Consider the following 19,489-nt stretch of genomic DNA (forward strand, 5'->3'; position numbering starts at 1 on the left):
GGGGCTTGCACAATATGCTCCTCTGAGACAGCTGCAGACTTCCTCCCATGGTGGAGCAAGGTAGTGTCAAGACCCCTCTAGAGGAAATCTGCCTCTTCTTCTGAGAAACTCACCTCCATTCTCACGTTAGTCCACCAGCATGTACATCTTTGTCAAATGGCTTTATTCAGATCTGAGTGGCGTTTGAAACCTCAAAGTGATGAACATTGCATCTGGGGAAAAACTGTTGTGATCATTTGACCAGAAACAAGAGGATGTGTGAGAAAATGTGTGGGTTTAAAAAAAGCAAAAAGTCAGTCCCGTCTAACTACATTAGTAAAGTTTATTTTGTACCTGGGGAAATGTCACGCAGTGCCATCAAGTCTGTTTTCAAAAAGTATTTTCTGTAGGAAAAAAAAAGTCAAACATTTGCTGTAATGTGTGTTTACACTGACTGGAAACGTGTACCCAGTGCAAGGTTTTGGTTTTAAAAGTGTGTTAAAATGTATGCGACGAGTGGGAAATATGTATATATATATATATATATATATATATATATATATATATATATATATATACTTGTGTGAAATGTCGTTATGGTTCAAGAGCTAACAGAAAAACTGCAATACACAAACTTGTTTCCACTGCTGTTAAAACAAAAACATTGCACAGGTTACAGGTTTTTTTTTCTTTCTTTTTTAACTGAGGACGACATCAACCCCCCAGAACGCGATCACAGAGGGGGCCCAGAAACCACAGTGGCGCACCTGTATAATATTGTTACAATATTTTTTAAGTAGTTAACACATATAAAAAAATTTTTTTACAGTGTAACAGATAAGTTTGGGCGGTTCGTGTCCATGACAAAACCATGACAATGTTTTTTTTTTTTTTTTTACTATAGATTACAAATAACAACATTATTTTTACAATTAACAAAGAATTTATATATATATATATATATATATATATATATATATATATATATATATATATATATACACACACACACACACACACACACACACACACATATATATATATATATATATATATACACACACACACATATTTATTTTTTAATTTTAATTTTTGTATTTTTTTGGTAGTCTCTTGCCACTTGCGCAGTGAAAAGCGGCAGTTATCTAAGGTTATTATTATTATTATTATTATTATTTTGTAAATCTATAGTAGGCTAATATATTTTTTTGCCATGGTTTATCGATACACAAAAAAAACTGTAAGTGTAGGGTTTTGGTTTTAACACCATAGGAAACAAGTTTGTGTATTGCAGTTTTTCTGTTAACTCTTGAACCATAATGGCATTTCACACAAGTTCTGATACTTTTCAAAACCTTAAACACAAATTCTGCTTTCCCCTGTGGTCATGTTGAAATCCCCTAGCCCTATGTCATCTAGAAAAACCCACAGTGGCATTACAGTTGACTGGTTAACATCCAGTTCTCACCAGGTGAAAACTCTCGTGAGCCTCTCATGGGTTATAACTCAGTAAGATTGATTGAACATATGATATTGATACTAAAATATCAGTATTATCATGTTTCTAAATCTTAAAAATGTAAATAATTTAATAACATTTGAAATATGTATTTTGATAGTTGTATATTATCTTTTTCATAACTTGTTTGTCATAACTGTTCATTATTTGTATTATTTTTTTAACAGTATAAAATTTGTGTCCATGTTTATGATATTTATCATATTTAATGTCCATGTTATCTGTTAACTACTGCAGTTGCAGCGTCAGACCTTCAGGTGTGTGTATAGTCTTATCTCTATCCATAAGGCGGAGTTATCCACAGGTGTGTGTGTGGACAGGTAAAGCTGGAGGTGTATAGGAGTTTAGTTCCAACCGATTTAGTTGTTTTATAAGGACGATTTAAAATACATATATTTTGATCGTGGTACATGTGCTTTGCGGACAGTCAGAGAAAAATTCTACGCAACGATCGATCATTTTTCAGATGTTGCAATCGCAGATACGGACCTAATAGAGTAAAGTCGAGATTACCAGCATAAAAAGGACCCCATGAACATGAAGAAAACATACTCTGGTAAGTACTGGACCACTGATGGTTTAGTGTCAACAGCTGACGTGGCATTTACACTAAAAAATAGAAATAAACGTAGATCTTATGAAAAAGTGAAAGCAAACCTAATTATTTAATCCTTTCCTCTTTTTTTTTTTTTTTTTTGCGATGTGATATAGCCACTCTTTCCCTATCATAAACATTAAATTTAAAGTTATATAATATGTATGCAAATGTATTCAGATGAACTGTTAATGACTTCCCATAGTTTCAATTAACTAATATGAGAATCTGCTATGTCTAGTATGCTCTGCATTTTCCATCAGGGTGAGTCAGATACCTTTTTTGACTTGGTTTATTATTTTGAGTATCTTTTTGTGGATAAACATGTCCAGCTTTCTTACAATGCTTTAGATTCTTGCTTGCAATTATTTTCTTAAGAATGTCATGATGTCACAATTTTAGAAAATTATAACATGACTTTTAGGGTGGTCGACTATTGTAAAAGAACGTCCACTTTTTAAACGAAGTTTTAACGCCATATGTTATGCAACCAGCGTGAAATATAATACTACCATAATTTGCATTCCGCCCCCCCCCCCCTCCCTTGTGGTGTCGTTAGAATCGTCCTAATAGACATACCCCCCCCCCGGGCCTGTTTGTCACTTGTAACTGCACTGGCGTTAGCAAAGCATCATGCGTTCTAGTGTTCTAGTGTTAGTACATGCAGTCATCCACAGACTAACCATAAGCTCTCTTCTGCACAATAGTAATGACAGAAACTTCAACTAAGAAGAAGCTCTTCTTTATTTTTAACAGCTTAATCAGTTCCTCAATGCAAGCCTCAAAATTGCTTAAGTTTCCATAAAAAAAAAAAAAAAAAACATAAAAAAAAACATGATACAACATGATTCATTTCTTTTACAGTGTACTGTTCCCTAGCTTCTATTTGGTAACAAGTTAAAATATACACTAAACTAAATATGCAACTTGCAGTCTTCCCTAATGTTATAATTTACAGAAACATTTGAAAAATCCACTGAATGAAAAAATAAAGCATAAGAACCCCCTCCCCCCCCATTCCACCCCATATTGGGGGTTTTAATCTATTTTTATAATAAGCATTGTAATTAATACTTTTCCTGACCCTGAAGGCATGTAATTAGAATGACAGTGATTTTAGTATTCTACCTTTGAGAAATCACTTTTGGTTGAGACCCTAGTAGAAAGACAAACCTTACAACCCTAAAAGAAAACCTCAAGCCTGGCCTATACATTTACAGTGATTGCAGCAACTCTTTTGTGCAACCATTTTCACAGGACATCCTATGTTTTTAGACACTATGTAGTACAGAGAACATTTATTGCTTGTTCTCACAACTTTAACCACACTGCTTCCCTTTCGTTGTGCAACGGAGCCTGCGGCACTACATAGTCCCCTTCCATTTAAAACAGCCGCATGTTTCTTCCCTATAATCTCGATGCACAAGCCGAACTCTCTGTGTACACAATGATTTTGCAGGAATGTAGTGTTTCCTCAGGCCTACCAAAGTCATTGTCACAGCACAGCCAACTTCTAGCACACACATGTTGGATCATGTAATCAGTCCTTTTTCTCTTTCCTTCTCTGGCAGCACACAGCATATGTGATCTCATTCGGAGAATATCCCTCAAGTACAACCTTGGCCTTCACTGAAAGAACAATGGTGCTTAAAGGGATAGTTCACCCAAAAATGTAAATTCTGTCATAATTTTCTCACCCTTATATTGTTCCAAACCTGTATGACTTTATTTGTCAATCTGAATAATGTTTCAACTGCTTTTGTCCATAGAAGGAAACGTACAAAAGTGCTATTCTTCCAAATATCTTCTTTTGTGTTCTGCAGAAGAAGAAAGCCAAACAGATTCGCAATGAAGTACTGTTGAAAATCATAAGCATTTCAAGTTTGTTTCATTGTTTTATGTATTTCAGAGAATCCACAACACTTTGAAATGCATGTGCACGTGTGCTTTGTCGTTTAACACGCCCTGAGCACTTGAGGTCAATCAATAACTCACAATCACACATCAGCACAATAAGACTCCGCTAGACATGTTCACGCATAGACGGCGTAAATCATACAGATCATTTATTAATCGCAACAGCTCGTTCTGCAACAGTTTAATGCTTGGATGAACTTCTGATTCCTGAACAGCTGTGAGTCATGTTTTCCTTCATTCTGTTTGTTGGACATCATTAACTGTTTAGTTTACCACCTGAAAACCCCATTTCTGCATGTTGGATCGCATGCTGTAGTGTACTGTCCATGTAAAATTCTTTAAGAATTAATGCTAAAAAATGTCTCCCATGTCTCATATGTAAGTGAATAATTTCGAGCGGATGAATGAATCTATTTCTTAAACCTTTATTTTGGATTATTGCCCAACAGAGATTACTGGCGCAATAGAGACACTTTTTTTTTAGCAGTATAGTTCTTTTTCCTTCGCTGCCTCCATCCCCTTTTCTGTCCTGCCCTGTCATCACAGTCGAACTGACAGGTCAGTCAGCGGCAACACAAATCTCCTGTGAAATTAACCCATGCCGAGAGATCTTTGAAATTCCTCTTTCCTCCAAAGGCATGTCGACTTGAAGGGTTGATCACAGTCATTTTCAGTACCATGTCACACATTTTACGTGCTAAAACATCTCCTTTGACAGTACTTGACACTGAAATTGACAGATGGTTTGGTCTTTTGGTTTTTATCTTAGTCACTCAAGACTGTTAGTTTAGTGATTACTGAATGCGGACACTGGAATGTCATGGATTGATAAAGGGCACTTTGTCTCACAAAGGGTGTGTGTGGCTAAGAATCCGGCGAGGAGTTAAAGATTATCTACCGTCACTATCACGTCTTGCAAAGCTATGCATTTCTGTTAGCATCACCACGTAGAACTGCAAAATCATGACTGTATTCAAGCAAAGTTCCCAAACACTCCCCTGTCTCTCATTGGTCAGTCAAACACATAGCCCCGCCCCAAACTCACATCATTGGTTGAGGAGGTCTTGCAGTGTCAGGCTGTTCGGGATGTTTTGATATCGCCACAGATTTAGAGTGTTTACATTTTTCAGAGGAATCAACCTAGATTTTTTATATGTAAACATTTTACCAGAGATAAACTGACACATTTAAGCTTTAAAGCTCAGATTAACTAAGATAACTGAAGTGTCTCTCTGACAAAGATACTGTTTACTCTGTGCTAAGCTTCTCACAGTTTTTCCTGTGAGAATCTTGATGTATCAGTTTCAATTAGAGACCTATAGGCTATTGAAGAAACACAAGGCATGACTTTATTTGAGATTTTTCTTCTTTTCTTCCTCGGTGCTTGAGGAGGCAAACGATGATTGGATGGTGGCAGGACAGCAACTTAACTACATCATATAATTAAAAAAGACACCTGAAAAAGAAAAAAAAAATGATTTCATTACATTCACAACATTACATTCATTTTTAACATGCAATTATTTATATTTACGATTTATAGTACTTGTACAGGCTTTACTTATTTCAGTGTTGTAATTAGCAATTCATGTATTTGTTTAATTTGTTAGAAGATCAAGTTATCTGCATCTCCTTCTCTCCATTAAGCCACTCCCATAATAGCTGCCACCAATCAAATTAATGCACGACTGTACAGCATGTGTGGAAGACTTAAATACAATTATAAAGTTATAATTTTATCACGAATATATATTTCAATGAGTACAACTGGCTGTGTCTATAGTATTATAGATTACATACCATTATAATATTATTTTCATTTATTATTTTCATTAATTTTTTTTTTTTTTTTTTTTCGGATTATTAAGGCACTCTTGTAATAGAGTAGCAGTGGCTGGGACAGATTTTAAATATTAATTCCACTTAAAATTATACAATCTAATCTTGTTTACATGAAATAAGCCTGCTCCTGAGCAGGTTTAAGCTTACAAACCTGTTATGACAGCAAGTCCAGGATAAGCTTTGAAGAACCAAATAATTCAAGATCATGCTAACTGAGCGGTCAAATCCTGCTAACTGAGTTAGCAACGTACGAAGAACAGACCACAGAATAAGATTTTTGACATAAAATACATTTGCATATTATAATCCAAAGAAGAAAATAATCTTTTTTGTGTGTGTGTAATAGTTTTTCATGAGTTAACTGTTTGTCCTGAACAGTGAAACTGCCCATTGTTCTTCAGAAAAATCCTTCGGGGTCCCACAAATTATTTGGTTTTCCAGCATCTTTTGTGTATTTGATCCCTTTCCAACAATGACTGTATGATTTCGAGATCCATCTTTTCACATTGAGGGCAACTGAAGGACACATACAATACAACTATTTTTATGATAAAGAAAATTGATTTGAAACTAACAATAATTATTATAAAATGAAAAAATTTAAACATTTATTATAAAATAATAAAAAAATAAAAAAGTGATAGGCCAAAGTGCATGTGATGCAACCTACTGTACAGCGGGGTTAATGTTTGTTTGATCCCCTGCTGATTTTGTAAGTTTGCCCCCTTACAAAGAAATGAATCATCTGTACTTTTTTATGGTAGGTTTATTATTATATATAGATACAAAATAGAATACCAACCAAAAAAAATCCAGAACAAACACATCTTGTAAAGGTTAGAAATTGATTTGCACTTCAGTGAGTGAAATAAGAATTTGAACCCCGAGCAAAACATGACTTGGTACTTGGTGCAGAAACTTTGTTGTTTTTGTTGTTCTTGTAGTTGGTCACCAGGTTTGCACACACCTTAGGAGGGATTTTGATCCACTCCTCTTTACAGATTCTCTCTAAATCCTTAAGGTTTCTTGGCTGTCATTTGGCAACTCAAAGTTTCAGCACCCTCCACAGATTTTCTATAGGACTGAGGTCTGGAGACTAGCTAGGCCAGACCTTAACGTGCTTCTTCTTGAGCCACTCATTTATTGCCTTGGTGGTATGTTTTGGGTCATTGTTATGCTGGAAGACCCATCCATGACCCATCTTCAGTGTTCTGTATGAGGGAAGGAGGTTCTTGTTCAAGATTTTACAGTCCATTTGCCCCTCCAACACAGTGAAGTCGTCCTGTACCCTTAGCAGAAAAACAGCCCCAAAGCAAAATGTTTCCACCTCTGTCATTGACTGTAGGGATGGTGTTTTTGGGGTCATAGTCAGCATTTTCCTCCTTCCAAACATGGCAAGTCGAGTTGATGCCAAAGAGCTCAATTTTGGTCTCATCTGACCACAGCACTTTCTCCCAAGCCTTCTCTGAATCATTTAGATGTTCTTTGGCAAACTTTAACCGGGCCGGTACATGTACCTTCTTTGATCAGGGAGCTTGCACGCGTTGCAGGATTTCAGCCAATTGCGGTGTAATGGTGTTATACCGATGTTTTTTTTTTTTTTTGCTTACTGTGGTCCCCACTGCCTAAAGATATTAACAAGCTTCTCCCATGTAGTTCGGGGCTGATTTCTTACCTTTCTTATGATTATCATTACCCCATGAGGCAAGATCTTGCACAGAGCTCCAGACCAAGGCCAACTAATGGTTGTTTTGTATTTCTTCCATTTCTGAATAATCACACCAACACTTGTCTCTTTCTCACCAAGCTTCTTGGTCTTGTAGCACATTCAAGCCTTGTGCAGATCTACAATCTTGTCTCTGACATCCTTTGACAGCTCTTTGGTCTTTCCCATGGTAGTGGGAGAGGTTGGAATGGAAGATATAGATTGTGTGGACAGGACAGATGTCTTATACACCTAACGAGCTGACATTAGGAGTAACTTCTCAAAGTGACAGGACTAATCTGTGTTCCACTTAGGGACATAACTAATCTGTGTGAGCAAGAACTCTTGATGGTTGGTAGGGGATCAAATACTCATTTCACTCACTGAAATGCATTTTCTAACATTTATATAATGTTTTTTTCCCCTCCTTTTTTTTCCTGGATTACTCTCTCTGAGTCTCTATCTGTTAAAATAAACCTACCATAAAAATTACAGACCCTTAATTTCTTTGTAAGTGGCCAATCTTACAAAATCAGCAGGGGATCAAATATACATTCTCCCTACTATACATTTGAGAGTAGGTATTTAGCAATGCTGTCCTGTTCTGTCATGTCCAATGTGCAGGGATCCCTCATATTTACACCGCAAACAACTCAAATGATCTCACCCTTTCTTATCTCTGTGGTGTGTCAATAAAAAAAGAGGACACTTCATTCAACTTGTCAGTCACAGTCTTGTATGAACTCACCCTGAAGGCACTTTTTAATTTAATATATGCAGCGTTACATGATACATTTTTTCTATCACTCAGCCTTTTACCATCATTGTGTGAATATTTCTTGTAATTCGGACTGTGCATGTCAACACCATTATGCTTTTATCCTTAGACTTGCTGAATTGGGTCTCTCAGGGCTAGATGGGAAACACATTTACATTTACATTTACATTTAATCATTTAGCAGACGCTTTTATCCAAAGCGACTTACAAATGAGAACAATAGAAGCAGTCAGGTCAACAAGAGAACAACAACAGTATACAAGTGCCATGACAAGTCTCAGTTAATCTAGTACAGAACGCATAGCCAGGTATTTTTTTTATTATTATCATTATTATTAAATGAAAAAGACAAGAAAAAGAAAAGTGCTGGTGTTAGTAGGTTAAGTGCAGGTGAAAAAGATGAGTCTTTAGATGTTTCTTGAAAATGAGTAAAGACTCCGCTGTACGAATTGAGATTGGGAGGTGATTCCACCAGCTGGGCACAGTCCAGGAAAAGGTCTGTGAGAGTGATTTTGAATTTCTTTGGGATGGCACCACAAGGCGTTGTTCACTTGCAGAGCGCAAACTTCTAGAGGGCACATAGGATTTAATCAGTGAGTTTAGGTAAGTTGGTGCCGTGCCAGTGGTCGTCTTGTAGGCAAGCATCAGTACCTTGAATTTGATGCGAGCGGCTACTGGTAGCCAGTGTAACCTAATGAGGAGAGGAGTAACATGAGCTTTTTTTTTTTAACACAGTTATAATGATATTTTGGTTCATGAATATAAGAAAACAACAGATAACGAACTAAATCATCATAGTACCATAGTAACAGCCTGAGTTTATAATGCAAAATTAACTCAAAGAGCAGCTGTTGGCCTTCGCTGTGGTAAACCTAAGCATTTAATAATGCTCTGGGCTTGATTGATTTAGTCTGAACTGGCAAATTGTTCTTTAAAAAGTACAAGGGCACCATTCCTCTGAATCAGTCTTATTTTTATCTGTTAGATTCATCTCTACGTTTGTATGAATAATTTTATTATACTGGTGACACATGCCCCTATCAAGTGTCTGGCTGCATTAGTCTTTAACAGACATGCCTGTTGATGTTTTACTGGTGCCCAGACATTCAGGGATTCCTCTGCAGGAACAGTGAACTGACTCAGCATCTCACCACATTGTATCAGGGAAAGAGTATGGTGAATAAGCATGCACATCTGAATGGAAACAAATTAATGCTTTGTCACTTGTAAATCGCAGTAATTGTTGCTTGTAGGGGACTAGCGCAGAGTTGGTTCATTGTTTCCTTTGTTAGCGGCACACAGGAAATTCACACATTTAATATGTGTGGGGTTTTTCTTAGCTTCATGGCATCAGCCAAATCTCTGACCTGTGAGAATGTGCATTCACACAGACAAAGATAGCAGTATCGCCTGCTTAAAAAAGAACTGAAAACGTCCTGAACATTTTAATTTGCTTATTTATTGTTTTTGTATGTCTGTTTTAAGAATAATGGTTCATTGCAGTACCATGTTTTATTTTTGTTTCAGTATCAGAATGAGTAGGCTTGACATCTTATTTCTATCTGTAAATCAAAAAACAAAGAACAAAAAAAAAAACCTTCTGAATAAAATCAGTTAAGAGTGGTACCAAAAATACAATTACAGTGATGAGAAAAAGCTTTATGCATTACAGTTTTGAGAATTAATAGATCAAATGTTCTTGAAATATGAAAATAAAGTAAAAAAATAAATACAAATTTGTGAGTTGAGCCGACTTGGAATGCAGTTTGTTGATCTTTATTCTTTAAATGATCACATTTAGCATAGCACCACATGCACCATGACCTACATTGCTGTTCAAACCTGTGCAAACAGGGGACTTTAGTTTGGCCTTTATAGTTTGACCTTTAGAGTCATCTCTGTATTTCGGTCTGTCACCTTGCAAAACTCCAAACCGAATCTCTTTTCTTGTACATTGTCTGATACTTAAACACCCTCCTGGGGATCTTAAAGATTTTAAAGGTCGCGTTTTTCATGTGTTTTGAAGCTTTGATTGTGTTTACAGTGTGCAATATAAAATGTGTTCATGTTTCGTGTGTAAAAAACACAGTATTTTTCACACAATTCACCATCTGTATACCACTGTTTTCACTGTCATAAAAACGGGCTGATGACTTCCTTGTTCTATAAAGTCCCTCCTTCAGAAATACGTGACGAGTTCTGATTGGCCCAGCGGTTCCTGTGTTGTGATTCGACACCAGCTGAATGTGTGCTTCCCACCTGGAAATGTGATTGGGCTAGTTTTGAGAAGTAAGTGGGCAGGATTTGTTTTGAAAACCTGGCAACCCTGATCTGAACGCACGTGCTGGAGATGCACTTATAATCACAGGAGCGTTTTTACTGACGAGATGCGCATGAAAATCACATTAGTTTTTTTGCACAGCCCTACCATCTAGTTAACAAAGCTAAACAGCGTTGCCCTTTGTGTAATAAGGTACAGAAACTGTTAAACGTACCAACTTAAATAATAAAATACACTTACCTTTTGTGGTCCATAAACAATGCCTTTTCCAGACAAAGAGGGAACTGCTCCATCTTTCAGGAATAATCTTTGTGCGAATCCGCCATTAAACTGATTGAGATTGAGGAAGCTGTCCTCAGCAAAATGTGCTGCACATAGTTTTACATCTGGATTATAATTTTCGGGAACTGAGTTAAACATAAATTGTAACCATTAATCTCCAAGTACAGAGTCCCTGGGAAGCCCAAACAAAGATGATTGGACTCCGAGATTAAAATAATAGCGTTTCAAACACAAATGCAGATCTTCCTTCTTCTCCGTCGGAGCGCAACAAGACCATGCCCCCTTTTTGTGAATTCTGTTAAATCAAATATCTCGCTTGGCATTGAACTTTGAGCTTTAGAATTTTACAGATATTATTTATACTCTAACAACAACATTACACACTAACTAAAGTTTAAAACATGGAATAACGAAGAACGGGACCTTTAATGGAAGCACAGATTTCAGAGCGTCAGTGTTCAGCGTCAGCTCCGTCTCTGTGTTTGTGACCCATCTGACTTGATTTTACAAACACATGTGGCACATAAATGACTGGGGCAACCCTTACAGAATGAAAATATATTTTATTATAAATGAACGCTCAATATATTAAAGAATTTTCAGTATATTGGTAATAATATATAATAATACATTATGGTAATGACAATATACTGAATAATACATCAGGAATTATTGCTTTACATATATTGGGGAATATATGTAAACATATATGGTGCTCATATACTCACATATTTATGGGAATATATGTTAGCAATATATGAACACAATTAAAGGTAAATATTTATTTTAAAATATTTTCATATATATATATGAATGCAAAATATATGTATCCAAATATGAGCAAATTTATTGTGTCCGTGAAAGTGACGTGACGTGGCCAAGTATGATGATCTATACTCGGAAATTAGTGCTCTGCATTTATCCCATCCAAAGTGCACACACACACACACACACACACACACCGTGAAGTAAGACATGTTTCTGGATCAACATTTTTTGATGATCCTGGATTAATGTCCAAAAATATAGATTTATCCCAGTCCCTATCCCTAAACCTAACCCTACCCATAATTTATTCCTAAAATTAGTTGGAAATGATTTTAACAATTGATTGATTAACAAGAGTGTAGAAGCACCTAAACCTGATTGTAAGCCTAAAACTCAATCTCAATCCTGATTGGTTGAATATAATGTTTTTCAACAGGGATGTTGATCCAGAAATATATAGGCTACTTGGCAAAATCTCCATTGTCCACCGTGGACACAGCCAATGCTCAAGCTCAGCTCAAACCCACAACCTTTGGGTGACGAGTCTGACTCTCTAACCATTAGGCCACTACTTTCCCTGTGTGTGAATTTTGTGTGTGTGTAATTTATTTTCACATGTAGCTACTATATTAGGTGTGTGCCGTACAGTCCAAGATAATGTCAGTATACATTTTTACATTATAAAAAAAGTGTCATATCGCAATATCAATGATATAATGGTGAGAGAACAAGCAAAAAGAACAAACTAATTATACCGAACAATGATGTGACGCGATCAAACACTACTGCAGCACTAATGCAGCAAACACGACGGCAGTGTGGAGGCATTTATAACTGTTGAGAAAGATGCAAAAATCATTGTAAGCACCGACAGCGAGAGAGCGTTTAGTATACTGCAGCACATGTCTTCGATCAGAAGAGGAAGGGGTGGTCGTTGCTGGTTACTGTATGATGATTAAAATAATGAAATGGACTTAAATACACTGCAGATTATTTTTTCTAATTCACACACACATTGCATTCAAACAGCGCTGCCATTACTGGTACCCCGAGAAGTTCTTATGAGTAAAATATATCTGAAATATATTCCCCTTCATATTCACAATTTTGAGTACACCAGCGTGATTATGAACATGACTTTATCCAGCCATAGCTTCCTGTTTCACAGAAATATAAATAGGTGGGAAAACAAAACAAAGGCCAAATTCCAAATTAATCACCCATCACATAGAGAAAAACCAAATAGTATATTTCTGATGTGCAAATTGAGCTTCACAAATTAAAAAATGTGCTTTATAAAAAGAGTTAGAGCCATTAAAATTCCCATTTCCACCATCAGGAAAAATAATTAAGAAGTTCTGAACAACATAAAATGTTATGAATCTGCCTGGAAGAGGACGTGTGTCTATATCGTCCTAATGCACGGTGAGGAGGAGAGTTTGAGTGGCTAAAGAAGGATCACAGCTGGAGAACTGCAGAAAAGGGTTGAGTTTCAGGGTCACAAAACCTTTTAGAAATGCACCTACATCATCAAATGTTTGGGAGGGCTTCAAAGAAAAAAAAAAACAATTCAAGAAAAGAAAAGAAAATGCTTTCACCAAAAAACAAACTCCAACATATTCTGTTGTCAGACACGACTGGGACTTCAAATGAAATCTAACAGATCTTCCAAGCAAACAATAATCCAAACACAAAACTTAAAAACAACACAAAAATGGGTCACTGGGCACAAAACCAAGCTTCTGCTATGGCCATTCAGTCCTCTGACCTGAACCCTGTAGAAAATGAGAGGAGTGAAATGAAGAGAAGAAGCACCAACATGGATCTGGGAATATAAAGGTTCTGGAGTGAATCTGGATGAAGGAATGGTCTCTGATCTATTGTCAGTTGCTCTGTAACCTCATCAGGCATTATAGGAGAAAACTCCTAAACCTTTTTGGTTTTTAATAAAAGGGTAAAAAGTTTTTAATAAAAGGGTACCATTAATTGTGTCCAATGTGTATTAGAGAAAAATATTTGTTTCATAATGATATTTCCTCCCATATTGAATTATTCTTCTTCAATGAAAGGTAAGATTTTGGTGATTTTTGAAAGTGAAAGTGAAGTGACATTCAGCCAAGTATGGTGACCCATACTCAGAATTTGTGCTCTGCATTTAACCCATCCACAGTGCACACACACACAGAGCAGTGAACACACACACACTGTGAGCACACACCCGGAGCAGTGGGCAGCCATTTATGCTGCGGCGCCCGGGGAGCAGTTTGGGGGTTCGATGCCTTGCTCAAGGGCACCTAAGTCGTGGTATTGAGGGTGGAGAGAGAACTGTACATGCACTACCCCCACACACAATTCCTGCCGGCACGAGACTCAAACTCACAACCTTTCGATTGGGAGTCCAACTCTCTAACCATTAGGCCACGACTTCCCAAAAATAATACATCAAAAGTATTAACAATGCTGATTTCTTTCCACAGCCTTCTTTGATCATATTTACCCAGGGTACCAACAATTCTGTCCATGTGTGTATATTAACATTTATATGGGAACATGTATGTTAAATATATATGTAACCAAATCTGACAAATATATTTTGTAATAGATATCCATATATGTAGGTTTATATCTTATAATGTATGACTATAAATGTGTGTGTTGTATATTAATATGTTGTAAATATAATATTGTTAATATCTATTAATGTATGTGAAAATAGATTTGTACTATATATATATACAGAATATATAAATAACCTTGCTACATGTACTGTGTTAGGCTAACCTTGACTTCACAACACTTACATATTATTGCTCTTTTGTTGGTTTGATTGCCTTTGTCCTCATTTAAGTCGCTTTAGATAAAAGTATCTGCTGAATGATGAAGGGTACACATTAATTTGCTTGAATCCGTATAGAATTGCGGACTTTTGTAGGCAGATTTAATTCTGAATATAAAGCCATGTGTTAATAAAAAGTGTGTTTCAATAAAGCTATGCAGTAGGCTACTGTTTTGTTTCTGTCTTATTGCTAAATATTTATTTTATATTTATCAATATATGGCTATACATGCTTCATGCATATATATTGAAAAATATAAAAACTAGAGACCTATATCAATATATTATTTCATATATCACATTAAATCTTCCAATATATTCACGTATGTTTTTGTTTCATAAGGGGAGCTTCACTGCACTGATGTCTGTTCCCAACACATCTATTTTCCTCTGCTCTGTTTCTTCTGGACATCTTGCTCTATATATCCTTCCTCCTATAATCAGATCATTCTTAAAAGTGTTTCTATTATGTCTTCTGTGTTGACAGGCATTGCAAGGTCCACTAGTGGCAGGCTGAGGAGGCCAGAGAGAGGAGAGGCAACAAGTCCCACTGGTACTGGTTCTGGTAAGTCTTCACATTCACACGCAGATTTGCTGTTGTTCATTGCTGCGATACACAGATCAGGGGTTCTCCAAAAATGATTTGCAGGTTTTGCTTGATATGGTATTGGACAGAAGGGAACGACAATGTTAAATGCAAATAATGAAATGCATCGAAACATATAAGCATGCAAAATTAATACATTTAAAAGAAGGAGGAACCTCTGTTGTTATTGTTGTTGTTGATGATGTCAAAAGCTGTGTGTCCAATCTAACTGTACAGTATTTTGTTAGAAGCAACCAAATTAGGTAGAATTACATTTATTTATGTTATTTTTTTTACCTAATGTAGCATGTGTTCCCTGGGAATCGAACCCACAACCTTTGGTGCTGCTCTACCACTGAGCCACAGGAACTGTGTAGATGCCATCCTTGACAAGTTATGTGACAAGAAACCATGGGGCAATCCCATCCAAAAAAAAAAAAAAAAGATCCAGACTAGATATACAGCAAGGAAAACCATGGTTTATGCTGTACACAGTTAGCTTTCTGAATTATTGACAGATTAAAATTTGTTTAATGTAAAAAAAATTAAAAATAATTGTAAAAGACATGCTGTTCATGTTATAAACTAGTCATTTATAATAGTAAATATTTAAAGTATTATTAACATTCATACTACTAAAACTATTATTATAATCAATAACAACAACAACACAACCAATAATAATACAAATACAAATTATAATAATAATAGTTTGTATTTAGTTTTATTACTATTAGGGCACATGTACTGTATGTTTTCATAAATGCCTTTGTTGCATCAGACATTATGCTCTGAATTATGATTGACATTGCTTCTTAACACAGCTGTTTATAGAGTGCATGAAAATATATGTACAGTTAATAAATGCTTTTAGTTTCACATTCATAATCCTGTTTAACCCTGTGTGGTTTAAATAAATAAATAAATATTTTAAATTTTAGTTTAGTGGTGGACACACAAAAACATTCAGACAAAACAGATCTATATCTTAATTAATCTTTGTACATATTTTATCTTAAAGATTGATAAGTAAGTTACTCCTGAAAAGCTCTGGCATCGTGTATGACGGTTCAATGTAAAATCAACAAAAATCATATTAACAACATTTTTGTTGTTTTCATACAACAGTGTGATATACGATTTTGGTATGGTGTTGGATTGCCATTTGATGTCCAGTGAAATATGTACATATGTAACCAGCAGAGAACATGTCACACTGGTTCATGATAAATGGACACAAATGTGTGTGTTTTTGTCAAATGTTTTTAAATGTGTGTGTGTGCATGTCTGCGTCTTGGGGGACAGTGGTTACAGAAGCTGTAGATTTGAGTTGTTTTCTGTGTAAGGTCAAATGCATCTAGAGAAAAATCACAAAGAGCAGCTGAGTTGTTGTGCCTCTGTTGGTGTTCTTTTTGGAAGCGTTCTCTTGCAGTGGACAAAGCATGTGATGTTTACATTTGTGGAAGTGTGCTTTTGCACTTATGTGGTTGCATTGCAGTCGCGCTGTAATATCTCACCACTGAAGCATCCTCTCGCAGAAGCAAGCAAAGTCTGCTTTTGCACTGTCAGCACATCTGCATATGGGGGCTGTTGAAGATCCAGAGATCTGCTTGACAACTTCACAAACAAAACATGTATCTAAGCACATGTTCACAAATGACGCACACAGGGGAAACAATGCTAATTAAAGCAAATGTTTGTTTGTGTGCTGTCCAGGCAGTCCTCCACTTTAACCCAGTTTTACTCTTACATAAAAGATGAAACCGATTTCCTCAAACTGTGCGTGTGTGAGTCTGCGTGGTTCCATTTAGCCTACCTACATGCATGTGCTTGCGTGTTTTTGGTATGTTCATGTATCGTTTGTATTGATTCTTGGTGACTGCTGTAGCAAATGTCAATATGTTCTGTCTTTATGTTATGCCATAAACACACATGACATGTTGCTGATTTAGAAAATATGTCCTGGCGTCTGTCAGACGACACAAAATCCAATGACTGCTTCAAACGAGATATTCAGCTAATGTGTTTGTACAAGATGCCAGAAGTCCTTGGTGCTGTATTTTAAAAAAGTATTTTATTTTATAATAATGATTGTCATTATATTATACCATAGAGGATTTGTGATAATGTTAAGGGTTTTTCAGAATTGATTTTGTACAGGTGTTTTACCTGTGTTTTAAATTATGGATCTGACATCCAGAGTTGGAAGAAATGTCTGTAAATGTAGTGATAATTTTCTGCCAATAAATGATCCCTTTTCATTCTTCTAAGGATTCTTAACATCCCTGATTATTTTTTAGCTATTACTTTCAATTATTTTCTAATCATGCATAGTAATCAGGTTTGGTATTTAGCTCTTCTGAGTGTAACAGAGTGTTTTATGCTGCTAGCGAAGCCTTTTGCTACATTAAGACTGTGACACAACCTACCTTTGAGGTCTTTGAAATGTCCCGTGTTTGGGAATTTAAGGCCGTGTGTGAGTCTGGCAGTGGGTGTAGATCTATGAACTCTCTCATAGAGGCAGTATTGTTCCTGTGTTAAAAAACCTGAGGAGAGAATGCTTTACAAATCACTACTAGCACAAGCTCAATATATTTGCATTTGGTGATCAACTTTTGAATCTGCTTTGTTTTATATACACCAATATGAATATTATTGATATGTCATTTAATTAGAGTGCAATATCTATATTTGTGCTATGCATTTCTGAGTCTGAATTGCCTGATCAGGGCCGGTGTACTTCACAAGTATTTAGGCTTGTCTCCCAGCTGTCTGCTTGCCAGACAACCCTGCAACCCCCAAGAAAGAAAAGGTCAAAGGTCAGTCCCACTTCATGAACAAAGACCATCCTGAAAGGTCTGCATTTGCTCTCATTGAGCAACACAGAATAAAACGAAGGAATCTGCGTTGTGTGTCTTGGCCGTACTTGAAATTAGGAGCGGCAGGCAGCGTTTGAAAATGTTTGTCTACAGTCTGAGGCAGTGTTCAGATGTTTGTTTTCGATCACGGGGGTGTGGTGTCTGTCACGAAAAGTCTCCTCTGCCCTTACTCTCATGACTCACCAGAGCCCTGAAGAAAATCAGAGGGCAGTCCAGGATTCCTCAAGCTGCCGAGAGGAGATATTTTGGGAAGAAACGCTCATATCACATGGCCTTGAATTTCCTTCTCACACACAATGCTGCCTCAGTGTCAGAGAACGGAGAGAGAGAGAGACTTCGAAACTGACAGACACAAAAAAAAAGAGGACAATAAAAGCGCAAAAGAGCAAAGAACGCTCCATATGATCGGCACATGGGCTTACCGTAATCCTGCATCCGCTCATTATTACAGCACATGGAAGATATTACTTCAAGAGGATTAGGGTTGCGTTAAAGAGAGAGGAGGAGGAGAGAGAGAGAGAGAGAGAGAGAGAGGGAGGGAGGGAAAAGCCAAAGGAAAGCGAGGGAAAGCAAACAAGGAGGAGAAACTGCGCTGGGAGAGAAAGAGGAAGTCCAACAAAAAAAGGTTGGAGGAAAGACAAGGCTACATGTGGCAGAAGAGGGTGTGTGCTTAGCCATGGAGGGGGACAAAATAGCAGGTAAGAGACCGGTGCTCCACCAACGGGACGATTCTCAAAGAGATTATCCCATACTAGTTTTCTGCTCTTTTCATTTGCTCTGTAAGATTTCGATGGCAGTGTTTTTTGATTTAGCTGGGATCTGTGACTTATGGAGACTTGAACGTACCTTTTTACATGTTTTGTGGTTTAAATTGAAAATTGAAAAGCTTCTTTCATGGCCTTTCCACCAGACAAAGCATTTAGACTGTACTACTTTTGTCCCTGGTGGCGCTGGTGCTGCAGAGCAGCGTGCGTTTATAAGATTTTCCATTGACAGGGCTGGTTTTTCCATAGGCTTTGACTGGAAGAGGGAACCCGCTTTTCGGGCTGTGACAACAGCTAATAAATAGAGCTGTGTGTGTGGATGAAATGCTCTGTTTCAGTGCTGTGGTGTGTCAGCACACAGGCTTTATGTAAATGTGTCAGGGACTCTGAAAATAATGGTGATGTGCTTCAGCTGTACACCAAAAAAAGAAAAGAAAAAAGTTAGGTATATTATGAGCTTTTATACTTTATCAGAGTTGACACACCTGGTGCCCAAGTTCCCAGATCACTTCTGTGTAGTTAGCCACTATCAGTCCAGGTGGGTCTATAATGGATTTTGCAGGAACCGGAAAAGAGGAAAGCAACAAATCTGCATTATCTTCTTAGTAATCGTAGGTATTTCAACATTAAATGTGGTTCTAGTCTACATATATTGTATGACTGAAGAGACATCACTGTACATCAATGTACATTAAATGTACATAAAAAATTTATGAAATGCATCAAAATTAAACTTCATTTATGCATTTCAGCAGACA

General features: G+C 36.7%; 1 protein-coding gene across 2 annotated transcripts in view; it reads left to right on the forward strand.

The window, feature by feature from the left end:
* Positions 1 to 1,838: 1,838 nt before the first annotated feature.
* LOC113045038 (septin-9-like) overlaps positions 1,839 to 19,489 on the forward strand; it is a 77,697-nt gene continuing 60,046 nt past the window's right edge. The window contains exons 1-2 of one of the 2 annotated variants that reach the window (XM_026205158.1): positions 1,839 to 2,054; positions 14,990 to 15,067. In XM_026205158.1, the coding sequence (XP_026060943.1) occupies positions 2,030 to 2,054; positions 14,990 to 15,067 (103 nt within the window). In that variant the 5' untranslated portion in view covers positions 1,839 to 2,029. Of the gene's footprint in view, positions 2,055 to 14,989; positions 15,068 to 18,513; positions 18,666 to 19,489 lie in introns of those variants that run through there. The other variant, XM_026205181.1, reaches the window with a different exon arrangement.

Source organism: Carassius auratus, chromosome 3, assembly GCF_003368295.1.
Source record: "Carassius auratus strain Wakin chromosome 3, ASM336829v1, whole genome shotgun sequence".
Classification (NCBI taxonomy): domain Eukaryota; kingdom Metazoa; phylum Chordata; class Actinopteri; order Cypriniformes; family Cyprinidae; genus Carassius; species Carassius auratus.